This window comes from Sturnira hondurensis, unplaced genomic scaffold (genome assembly GCF_014824575.4).
Source record: "Sturnira hondurensis isolate 20B ecotype Veracruz unplaced genomic scaffold, ASM1482457v3 Scaffold0018097, whole genome shotgun sequence".
Classification (NCBI taxonomy): Eukaryota; Metazoa; Chordata; class Mammalia; order Chiroptera; family Phyllostomidae; genus Sturnira; species Sturnira hondurensis.
The window spans coordinates 324,797-337,143 of NW_028090728.1; the positions used below are offsets into that span (position 1 = coordinate 324,797).

At 49.7% G+C, this 12,347-nt stretch overlaps 1 protein-coding gene across 2 annotated transcripts in view; it reads left to right on the forward strand.

Moving 5' to 3' along the window:
• Nucleotides 1–12,347, forward strand: part of ADORA2B (adenosine A2b receptor) — a 37,263-nt gene continuing 24,916 nt past the window's right edge. For both annotated transcript variants that reach the window (XM_037068888.1, XM_037068889.1), the window contains exon 1: nt 1–399. In XM_037068888.1, the coding sequence (XP_036924783.1) occupies nt 65–399 (335 nt within the window). In that variant the 5' untranslated portion in view covers nt 1–64. The remainder of the gene's footprint in view (nt 400–12,347) is intronic.

Below are 12,347 nucleotides of genomic sequence, written 5' to 3' on the forward strand. Positions count from 1 at the left end.
GCTCTGCGGAGCCCACGTTGTTGCCGCGCGCGCGGCGCGGTCCGGGTAGGCGACTCCGCCGGCCATGCGGCTGGAGGCGCAGGACGCGCTGTACGTGGCGCTGGAGCTGGCCATCGCCGCGCTGTCGGTGGCTGGCAACGTGTTGGTGTGCGCCGCGGTGGGCACGTCGAGCGCACTGCAGACGCCCACCAACTATTTCCTGGTGTCCCTGGCCGCGGCTGACGTGGCCGTGGGGCTATTCGCCATCCCCTTTGCTATCACCATCAGCTTGGGCATCTCTACGGATTTCTACAGCTGCCTCTTCCTCGCCTGCTTCGTGCTGGTGCTCACGCAGAGTTCCATCTTCAGCCTCTTGGCCGTGGCCGTCGACAGGTACCTGGCCATCCGTGTCCCGCTCAGGTGAGGCACGCGGCGGTCTGGAGCCCCATCGAAGCCCCGCCAACGACCGCGGGCTCCAGGCCCAGGTTCCTGGCGTCGGTAATGGGCAAGGCACGAGCGCCGGGTGCTCTAAGCTGGGTTCCCATCCTGGAAGACACTGGCCATTCACGATAGACGCGTGCACCCAGAATCTCTCAGGGTCTCGGCGGGGTTCTGGTGGCCTGGACTCCCCTGGATGCATGCCTCTCTATAAGAGGATCTTCGTAGGGACAACTGTAGGAGTACCGGGCAGTGCATTCCCCGGGAGCCGGGCCTGTCTTGCAAACTCCCGGGAAGGCACCACCCCCGCGGGCGGGTGGAGGCTCAGAAGCCGGAGGTTTGCTGATGGTATCCTTCTTTCAATGAGAACTGTTTCTTTCCTTACACCCCTCACCCGCGGCCAACAGTGGGGTGGGGGAGGAGTGGTGGGGCAGAGCAGCAGCACTGTGAGTGCTGGGAATCCGGGAGGCCTATCTAGGTAGTTTCCAGGACAACTTTGGACGCTGGGACTTGGTGTTATCAGAATGGACCCTAGAGACGACCCAGCTTCAGAATGTACCTGGTGCAAAATAAGACCCAAGCCTCCCTGGGCGGGAAGGAAGATGTCAGCTAACCTTGCAGAATGCTGGAACATGTGTCCCTGCCTGCTTAGTGGTGACTCAGATCATCTTCCATATACTTTTAGAAAGTGTTCAAATACTTGAACAAGTGTTTCTCCCCTTCATGCTGATGTATAACCTTGTTTATCCCCACTACCCCATCCCAGCAGGCTGGGAGAGGGCCACCAGTATTTCAGAACTGAAGAAGTTAAGGGCTCTGGCTTTCTCCCACACTGAGAAAATGTAGGGTTCAGGGAATGGAGCCAGCTAGCAAGAGGAGTGGAGCCCAGCTCTAGTTGACCCAAGGCCTGAGCTGCCCTGGGAGGGCAGGAGTGCCTGGGAGCCTCAGGGCTTATTGAGAATATATATGCCCTGTCAGTGGTGTCTGGGCCCCTTGGGCATTTCTGAATTGGGTGAGCTTGGGATCTCTTTGGATTCGGGGCTGAGACAGGGAACTGTCACAGGACAAGGAAGAAAGGAAAGGAATGAATTTGAGTGCCAACTCTGTGGGGCAGTTTATATTAAATTTATATCCTTTAATTCTTTCAAGTAATTCCAGAAGGGAATCACTGTTCCCTGCACCTGGCTGGTAGGTGAGGGAGATTAGAATCTTGCCCAGAACTGAGTCTCTAAGCCAGGACTTGAATCCAGGGCTGGCACTCTTGTTCTGCTGTGCCTTCAGGCCCTCCTGCAGGGATGTGTGCAGCATCAATGTTGGGACATGGGCAGAAAGCCTACTGCGACTTCTAGGAGCAGATCCTGCATCCAGAGAATTGGCGGTTGGAAGAGAAATGTGTTTGAGGGAACTGTCCTGGAGGATACTCCCAGTAGCCTTTTTAGCAGACAGACATGTTGAGCCTGTCCCTGTGGGTTGTGTCCTGGTCTCAGTGTGAACAGGAAGCTCCTGCTTTGTTGGGCTGTGAGCCTGATCTGCATGCCTGGGCCTTTCCAGGCCCTTGTGCTGCTGCCCTTGGCAACTAACCAGGAGGCCTCCTGCATCCCATCAGGTGTGACAGGCCCCAGGGATTTCCAAGATTTGGGGTGGCATGGCACACTCCTCTTTCAGGGTCCCTTTCCTGCCTCCTGGTTCTCCTGGTGGTTACTTGGTGACCTTTTGGATTGTTTGCACCCAGCAGGCAGTCACAAGCACCACCCTGAGTTACCCGTATAATAGAAGCCCAGGGCTTGCCCCTGGCAGGGGTCCAAAGAGGCCCCAGCTCAGTGGGAGTTACTGGGAGAATCCCCTGTGTGGAGCAGGAATTCCAAGTTTAAATCTGTTAGTTCTTGTCCTGGTTTGTGCTGGGTGGAGACATGAAAACAATGGGTGTGGGTGTGTTAAGGAGAAAGAAATGTGAATCACTGGCTGGTAACTTCTCCTTTGCATTTTCTAAGGGCAGGAGATAGTAAGTAGAGAGGGCAAAATGCTCACTGGAGAGCTACCTTGAGGCTGATCCACCCCTGCTGCCCTCCTGGCCTGCCCACATGAGTGTAGAGGTCTAGAAGAGGTGTGTGCAAGCAGCAGCAGCTCCCTGCCCTGGGAAGGTTGGGCATCTGAGCAGTCCCCAGCACCCACTGTCCCCTCAAGGTTTTACCAGTGACACGGAGGCCTCCCGAACCTTCCCGGGGCTTGAAGGCCATTGTCCCTCAGTGGTTTCTCACTCCCTGCTTCTGAAGACTGTAGGCCCTGTGCGAAGGCTAAAATGCTGATTTAGAGCTCTACCAGGCCCTACTGAGTCCATTTGTAGGGTAGGGTATGTGTGTGATTCCTGTGTCAGTGTCTTTAACTAGGAACTTCTGGTCCCATCCAGGTTTCAGAGCCCTCTTGGGGTCATGAAGCCTGGAGGTTCCCCTTCACTTTGTTCACATGGGTGGGTGGGGCCCAGCTCGGATGTGGCTCCAAGGCTCCTCTTGGGTCATGGACCTCCAGGTGAGAGTCAGGCTGGGAGTGCCAAGGCATCTGCTTGGTAAAGCAAGCAGTAACAAAGGCAAGGTCCAGGCACTGAGGGGAAAAGCAGTCCTTGGACTGGCCCTGGGCTCCACTCGTTCACTGCCGCTGTGGGCTTGGAGGCATTTGTGCCCCAGGGCTCCAGGCCATGGACCCTGCAGCCCCTCCCTGCCTGCCACCCAGCTGCCCATGCATTTACCAAGAAGGGGAAGATGACAGTACAAGAGGAAAGGGGAGCCCTGAGGTGATGCTGGGCATGAAAATGACGACTTCAGCTGGACTTGAAAATGAGAAGTGTCTGCTCATATCAAGGCACTGCCCTTGGCCTTCAGACTGGGAGCTGTCTAAAAATGAAAAGGGTCTGCTGCCTCGGGTTCAAGTCTGTATGGTGCCTGGCATTCCCAGCAGAGGTTCCAGCCAAAGTGGTGCCATGGGGACTGGGCAGGAATGGGGTGGTGCATGCTGCAGAGCCAGGTGTGCAGATTCCTATGGGAGCTGGGGTTGTGTGTTTGTAACAAGTGCATCTGCAGGAGCTGCTCCAAAGCTCACTTCACCCTCCGGCTGTTTCTGGTAGGAGCCCTTCCTCCTCCCTAATCTAATCCGGGTCCCTGGTCCCTCCCTTTCACGACACACTCCCAGCTGAGTTGGGACAGGGTGGTGGCTGTTGTGAGTCACCTCAGTCCAGCGGCCTTCCCTGCCGTGCTCCAGGACTCCAGCCCCCTGCCCGGAGTGCTGAGTCTCCTGGCGAGCTGCGGAGGGTGTTTTCCAGAGCTTGACTGGGTCGCCAACAGACTGGAAGGGGTGCATTTGTCCAGGAACCCTGACCCAGCCCCTGGGTCCCTTAGGCACTTTTTTTTTCTTTCTAAAAAAAAATATTTATTTTATTTTCAGAGAGAGGAGGAGGGAGGGAGGAAGAGGGAGAGAAACATCCGTGTGTGAGAGATACATCAATTGGTTGCCTCTTGCACATCCTCAACTGGGGGACCTGGCCTGCAACCCAGGCAGGTGCCTTGACTGGGAATCAAACCTTTTGGCTTGCAGGATGGTGCTCAGTCCACAGAGCCACACCGGACAGGGCCCTTAGCTGCTTTTCCTCATGTCTCACATGGCCAGGCTGAGATAGGTACTGAAGACTTCTCAGCAAGAGGTGATGTCTTGGGTAAAAACACAGCTTCCACTTATCAGACTGAGCTGTATGTAGGGGTGAGAGATGGCAGGGGATTTTGAGTGTTTTTTCAAAGGTTTTCCCCCCCTGTTTTTATTTTTTGAACTACTGTTCTCATATGATAAAATTCACCTTTAATGTTGTTTTGAAGTAAAGCTAGGAGAGTTTTTCAGCTCTGGGTCCTACCTGCCCCCTTGCTTTTCCAATGACCTCCTCCTTGGGTTCTTCCTTCTCCACACCAGTGTTATTGTTCTTGGGCTGGTCATTCCCATTGTCATGAGTTGAAGGGGGGTCCCTGAACCTGTGAATGGGGTCTTATCTGGGAAAGAAATGACTGTTTCCTTACATGGATCTTGAGTAGAGGAGCTAATCCTGGGTTATCTGGTGGCCCTGAATGAAATCACGTGGTTACAACACGGGCAGGCAGCGAGAAAGGAGGCTGAGACTGGAGGGGGCTGGGGCTACTGCCAGCAGCTGCGAGATTGGCAGATTCTCCCCTGGAGCCTCTGCAGGGAGCCGGGCCCCACCCACACCTTCCTTTTGGGAGTCTGGCCTCCAGAACTCTGAGAGAAGTGATATTTTAAGCTACCGAGTTTGTGGCACTGTTGCAGTAGTTACAGGAAACCACCATTACGACACGAATATGTTTAAATCAGCTGCATCGACTGTACACCCTCTCCACGTACTGGCTCCTCCTTTGTTTCTCTCCACAATAAATTTTTCTGACAAGTCATCCAGTTTCACTGCCTCCCCTTCCGTGGCCCCCATGGGTCACTGAATTGCTGTCAGGTCACCCCTGCCATGACCCCTTTTTGGTTGAATCTAACGGTCACTTCTTGGGTGTCATCACATATGTCCTCTTAGGAGCTCTTGATCAGTTCCTGCTGGGTCACCATGGCACCCCCCCTCCCCCAACACACACACACACTCCCCTGTGACCGTTCTCTCCACGGCTGCCAAGAGGAAGATGTGAAACATGAGTCCAAGCCCATCATACCCTTGCATAGAACTTGAATGTCCCACTCGACCCTCAGGCTCTGAACGGCCTACCTCCTGTCCACCACATCTGGCTCCCCGCCCCACCTCACTCACCAAGCACAGCTGTACTGGTCCAAGTTCTTTCACCAGCTGTAGTCTTTGTTCAGTATTTCCTTAGTTCTCCCACCACCGCGATTCCTTATCACTGGCTATGGTTAAGCTATGTCTTTCCTAGGTTATGGTTCCTTTCAGTCAGAGTATGGACTTTGTGAGGGAGGGCCTCTGTCATGTTCAAGGACCCAATACTTGGCACCACGCCAGGCCTGGGGTAGGGACCCACATTTTGAATAAATACATGAGTGACTGGTGAAGTGTGTGTGTTTCAGTGTGTCAGGCTTTGTGGGGAAGCTAGGACAGTGGTTGGGGAGCACTATGTTGAAAAAGACTTGGGGAGGATCCAAGATGGCAGATCCCAGTAATGGGCAAAGCTCTCTGGTGAAATTATGTCAGAAAAAGATGGTCTAATAAGGGGAGCAAAGAGGGGATACACTCTTCTGGAAGGATCTCCCACAGGCTTGAGGAGAGTGGGGCAGAGAGGCATTTAGCAAAGCAGCAGGTACTGCAGGCAAGGGCTGGCCCAGGGACTGGCCACAGGTGCTGGGGGTACCCATAGGCCCTGACTCCCAGCTGTCCCACACAGGCCTGGGGCTGCCTGCCCCCTCCATAAGGGAGCATGCCCTCAGGCCTGGAGAAGTCTTGGGACTCAGGAGGAGGGAGGGGCCTGTGTGCCAGTCTGCTCTTGTTTTACCCCACAGTTAGCATGGCATTCTTTGTACTCTACCTCCCCACCTGGAGCCATGACTACCAGGCACAGGTGCTGCCAGGCTGTGGCTGAGACCAGGGCTGTGTTAATGGGAACCTGTAGTGGTCCCAGCATGCTGGAGAGCAGTTTAGTTCCCCGCTGGACACACACATGCCTAGGCAGAATCTAAGGTCTAGTCTGGTCAGGCCAGTGGGGCCCTCCAGCACCATCTGAGGGGGAACCAGGATAATCCAATCTGGACAGTTTCTAGAGGTCCTGTTCTGTCACTGGGGGTGGAGTGCAGGCAGCTGGCCAGTCATTAGGAGCCTTGGGAGCCTGCAGCTGGGAGGAGTTGACGGTGGGGGCTGTGAGCATTCAGGCCTGTGGACAGGAGCACAGGGCTCTTCCTGAAGGTCGAGAAGAAGGGTCCACCAGCCCAGGGACTGGGGCCCACAGCAGCCCACCCTCGGGGCAGCAGAAGTCACCTGCAGGTACGTAGGAATTGTGTTGAGCCCGCCCTGGGGCAGCACTGGCCTGGGAAGCACTTGGCCAGTCTCAACACTGTTCCCAGAGAATTCTGAAAGGCACAAATGGCTGCCTTTGATCACCTGGAGAACAAGCATGTATAAAGGGACAAAAGTTAACATTTTCACGTGGCAGGCCATCTGCTTGCCTTCCTTTGTTAATAGCAGGCACAGGTCTCCTGCCTCAGGGTCCCTCCCTGCCGGGCACGTTTTCATCTCTCAGCTTTGGATCACAGTCATGGGCATAGATATGAGGAACTGTATTCTCAGCTGCTCTGGACATTAGAATTTTTAATCCTGGGAACAGGACTAAGCTGCAGGGACCTTGGAGGACCTCCTCCTGACCCTCCTTCCTGGGGGGTGGGAGGGGAACAGAGGTCCAGCCTGTCCTGAGGCTGCAGATTCCTGACTGACCTGAACAGGGCTTCATAGGGGCTCTTCTCCCCTCAGGGCTTTAAGAGCTGTGACCTCTGAGGCTGACAGGCTGGAGACAACTGCCACTGACAGCAGGACCTTCAGGGTAAATAGCAAATGTACCTTCTTCAACCAGATGAAAGTTGAGGCTTTCTGGAGGGAAGAGAGTGCTTTTTCTGTGGGGCTGGTGCTGAGTTTGCATATGGGATAAATGGGAGGCAGGAGCATTTTGAGCTAAGGTGGAGCACATGCACAGATGCCAAGCAGGAGAGCTAGTCTGGGCCCCTCAGCCATTGGTGTGGCTGAGGGTTTGAGAGAAGGCAGGTCAAGGAGGGCTCAGATGCTTGCTGAGGAACATGGGTGTTCTTCTCAGGGCACTGGTAGGCCCATGAAGAGATCTTTTATATTTTTATCCTCACTCAAGGACATTTTTTCCATCACTTTTGGAGAAAAAGGGAAGGAGAGAGAAAACATCAATGTGAGAGAGAAACATCGATTGGTTGCCTCCCACACATCTGGATGGGGGATCAAACCCACAACCTAGGTGTGTTCCCTAACCAAGAATTGAACCCACAACACTTCGGTTATGGGACGATACTCCAACCAACTGAACCACACTGGCCAGGGTGAAGGAGATTTTTTATTTTTTGTTTTTAAAAAATTATTATATTATTTTTGTTTTGACAGAAATCACTCAGTCTGCACAGAAGTAAGTATTCAGAAGTACAGAAGGGCACAGGCTGGAAAGCGGACCTCTCCTGTGTCTGCCCCTCACCCACCCTGCTACCAGGCAGCTGCAGACTGTTCTCTCTCAGACTGTTCCTGATGGCATGTCTTCTGAGGGCCATGTCACTCTTTCTGGCAGCACCTGGGTTTGTGCTGCCGTCTTTATTTCTTTTCTATTTTTTCAAATTAATCATTTTTATTTTTCAATTACAGTTGACATACATTATTATATGAGTTTCAGATGAACACCCCAGTGATTAGGCATTACAGGACTTACCAAGTGATTATCTTGGTAAATCCCACACCTACCTGACACCACACAGAGCTATCAGAATACTACTACTGACTGTATCCCCTCTGCTGTACTATACATCCCTGTGACTATTCTGTAACTACCAATTTGTACCCCATAATTCCTTCACCTTGTTCACCTACCCCCCTGACTTACCCCCATCTGGCAACCATTAAAATGTTTTCTGTAGCTATGGGTCTGTTTCTGTTCTGCTTGTTTGTCAATTTTGTTTTTTTAGATTCAATTGTTGATAGATATGTATTCATTGCCATTTTATTAATATTTTCTTTCTTCTTTCTCCTTTTTTTAAAAAAAGGTTTTATTTGTTTATTTTTTGAGGGGAAGGGAGAAAGAAAGAGAGGGAGAAAAACATCATTCTGTGGTTGCCTCTCTCACACCCCCTCCTGGGGACTTGGCCCACAACCCAGGCATGTGCTCTGACTGAGAATTGAATCAGCAACCTCTTGCTTTGTAGGCTGGCACTCGATCCACTGATCCAAACCAGCCAGGGCTTCTCCTTCTTAAAGAAGATCCTTGTAATGTTGGTTTGGTGATGATGAACTCCTTTAGCTTTTCTTGTATGGGAAGCTCTTTATCTGTCCTTCAATGCTAAATGCTAGCTTTGCTGGATATAGTAATCTTGGTTGCAGGACCTTGCTTTTCATCACTTTGAATGTTTCTTGCCAATTCCTTCTAGCCTTCAATGTTTCTCTTGAGAAATCAGCTGAGAGTCTTATAGGAGCTCCCTTGTAAGTAACACTGCTTTTCTCTTCCTGCTTTTCAGATTCTCTCTTTGGCTTTAACCTTTGGCATTTTAATTATGATGCATCTTGGTATAGGCCTCTTTGGATTCCTCTGGTTTGGGAGTCTGTGCTTCCTGGACTTGTATGTCTGTTTCCTTCACCAAGTTAGGGAAATTTTCTGTTGTTGTTTTTTAAATAGATTTTCAATTTCTTGCTCTCTCTCTTCTCCTTCCAGCAGCCCCTGATGCAAACATTGGTACACTTGAAGTTGTCCCAGAGGCTCATTACACAGTTTTCATTTGGGGGGGATTCTCTTTTCTTTTTGCTCTTCTGATTGGGTGATTTTTGTTTCCTTATATTCCAAATCACTGATCTGATTCTCTGCTTCGTCTACTGTACTGTTGACTCCCTATAAGTTATTCTTCATTTCAGTTAGTGTATCATATACTTCTGATGTTTTTCTTTGTTTTTGATGCTCTTAAAATTCTCACTAAGTTCATTGAGCATCCATCCTTATGACCAGTGTTTTAAACTCAGTATCTAGTAGATTGCTTATTTTCATTTTGCTTAGTTCTTTTTTTTTTTGGAGTTTTGTTCTGTTCTTTCATTTGGGACATGTTTCTTTGTCTCTTCATTTTGGCAGCCTCCCTGTATTTGTTTCTATGCATTAAGTACAGCTGCTATGTCTCCCAGGTAGCTTAATGTAGAGTAGCCTAATGTAGTAGGTGTTTTGTGGCATCCAGTGACACAGCCCCCTCAATTACCCAAGCATTGCACTCAGGGTGTGCCCACTGTGTGGGCTGTGTACACCTGCCTGTTGTCATTGAGTCTTGATTGCTGTTGGCATGTCAGTGGGAAAGATTTATTCTCAGACTGATCAGCTGCAAGGACTTGTTGTGACCACCATTGAGGATCAGCTGTGCAGGGGCCCACCCCACATAGCTGGACTTACTTCAACAGGACTCTGATGACCTCTGAGTCCTCCACTTGACTGTGTTGCTTATGGAGGTGGTTGGGTGGTGATGCTTTGATGTAGCCTGAAGCTGTCCACTGGGTGCACTAGCTCTGGGACCTCCCAGGGGAGGTGCCAGCCAAGATTAGCCGCTGCCCATGTTCTGTCTGGAGCCACCCAGCATGAGCTACAAAGCAACCTGCAGATGGCTACTACTGGTGCTGGTCTTGGAGGGGCCCAGGAGGGGTTAAGCTGTGAACCAAGGCTGGCTGCTGCTAGCATAGGACCTGGGGTTGCTTAGTGAGAGGTATGGGGCACACTAGGCCAGAGGCTGCTAGTTTGAGAGATTTACGAAAATCTGAAGCATGAGCCAGACGGGCCATTCACATGGAAAAGCCACTGGAAACAGCCTGGGTGTGGCTGAAAGTTGGGTGGGGTAGGGTCTCAAGTAATCACTAGGGCAGAGCAAACAGTGTGAGTGAGGTTGATAGAGTCTCAGATATGGTGCCTCCCTGCTGGTTCTGTGGGGTGCAGTCAGGGGTTCTCAGAAGAGGAACAATGGCCTCTGGCAGCACTTTTTTTCTGACAGAAAGCTGCCTTCCAGCTCTCTCCCTGATGCTAGACACTTCTGTTCCTCCCCATATGTTTCCAGTGCTTTTTAAGCTGCTGCACCAGTACTGGAGCTCAGCAATTGAGTCCAGGTAAGCCCATTTGCATGCCCTTTAAGAAGAACTATCAGGGAGTCCCGCAGCTCTCTGTCTCACTCAGCCACACTCCCTGCTGATTTTTACAGCCAGAACTTATGGGGACTTCTCTTCCTGGCTCTGGAACCCTGGGCTACAGGGTGTGATGTGGGCCTGGGACACCTTGCTCCTCAGTGAGGGATCTCTGCAGCTGAGATATCCCTTCTCATTTTTTTAAATTCTTACTTAAGGATATGCTTACTGAACTGAGAGAGAAAGAGAGAACCATCAGTCATTTGTCTCCTATACATGCCCCAAGCAGAGATTGAAGCTGTAACCTAGGTATGTGCCCTGACCTAGAATGGAACGTGCAGCTTTTTGGTGTAAGAGACAATGCTCCAACCAACTGATCCACCCAGCCCCGGCTCCCTCCTGATTTTTATCCACCATGTGTATGTGGGACCAACCCATTCTATGTCTCTACCTCTCTTACCAGTCTTGATGTGGCTACTTCTTTAAATCCCTCCTTGTAGGACTTCTGTTTAGCCAGATTTCAGGTGGTTCTGAGTGATGTTTGTTTGGTAGTTTAGTTGTAATTTTGATGTGGTGTGTGGCCATCTTTAAAAGGACCTTTTGACTGACCTTCTGCCACTGACCTCCTGTAATAGGATTGAGGCTCACTCAAGCCCATATCATAACCCTGCTCTTTCCAGTTTTTGTTGTACAGTATTTTTATTTTTTCTGCAGATCATATTTCAGCCTCCATTTTTAATTCCATCAATTGTAGGCAGTGTCTATTAACTGTCAAGAGAAATGAGGAAAACATACTGCTATCATCCCTTCCACCTCTCTCCACCTCCTGCTATCAACTCTATCTTAATTTTAGCACACTGCCTACTTTGTCAAGGTTTTACTTTCAAAATGGCAATTCATATTGTTGTACAGAAATTGAAGCCATATGAAAGGGTAAATGTAAAAGCAGCCACCAAGCTCTTACCTCTGGTTTTACAATTGCCTATCAAAGGCGACTACTGTTCCTTGTGGGTTTTTTACCTACAGAAATTATGAACTCAACACATTTATATTGTACCATTACTTTACACTCTCAAGGTTAACACCACTTGCATTTTATGCTGTAGCTAGAAGAAAGTTTCCTGAACTTGGATACCCTACTATAATTGTGTTGCTGTCAATATCTTTCTTGAGGTCCTCTAGGATTTTCTCTATATATTTGGGTGCTCCTATGGTGGGTGCATATATATTTACGATGTTAATGTGTTCTTGGTGGATTCTTCCCTTGAGTATTATGAAGTGACCTTCTGGGTCTCTCTTTATGGCCCTTTTTTTGAAGTCTATTTTGTCTGATATGAGAATTGCTACCCCGGCTTTTTTTTTGACCATTTGCTTGGAAAATTTGTTTCCAGCCTTTCACTTTTAGTTTGTGATGGTCTTTTGTCCTGAGGTGGGTCTCCTGTAGGCAGCATATGTGTGGGTCATGCTTTCTTATCCATTCAGCTATTCTATGTCTTTTGATTGGAGCATTTAATCCATTTACATTTAAGGTTATTATTGATAGGTACTTATTCATTGCCATTTTTGTACCACAGTTCCTCTCTGTCTCTCTCTTTTCCTTCCTTTCCTTAAAGCAGCCCTTTTAGTATTTCTTGTAGAGCTGGTTTGGTGGAGGCATATTCTTTTAGACTTCTTTTGTCTTGGAAGCTCTTTATTTGGCCTTCTATCTTGATTGAGAGCCTTGCTGGGTAAAGTAGCCTTGGTTGTAGGCCTCTGGTTCTCATTACTTGAAATATTTCTTGCCATTCTCTTCTTGCTTGGAGTGTTTCCATTGAGAAGTCAGTAGCTAACCTTATTGGGGCTCCCTTGTATGTTACTTCCTTTTTCTCCCTTGCTGCCTTTAGGATTCTCTCTTTGTCTTGAAATTTTGCCATTTTAATGATGATGTGTCTTGAAGTGGGCCTCTTTGGGTTCCTCTTGAATGGGACTCTCTGTGATTCCTGGATTCGTGTAACTTTTTCTCTCATCAAATTAGGAAAATTTTCCATCATTACTCTTTCAAATAGGTTTTCTATCCCTTGTTCTTCTTCTTCTC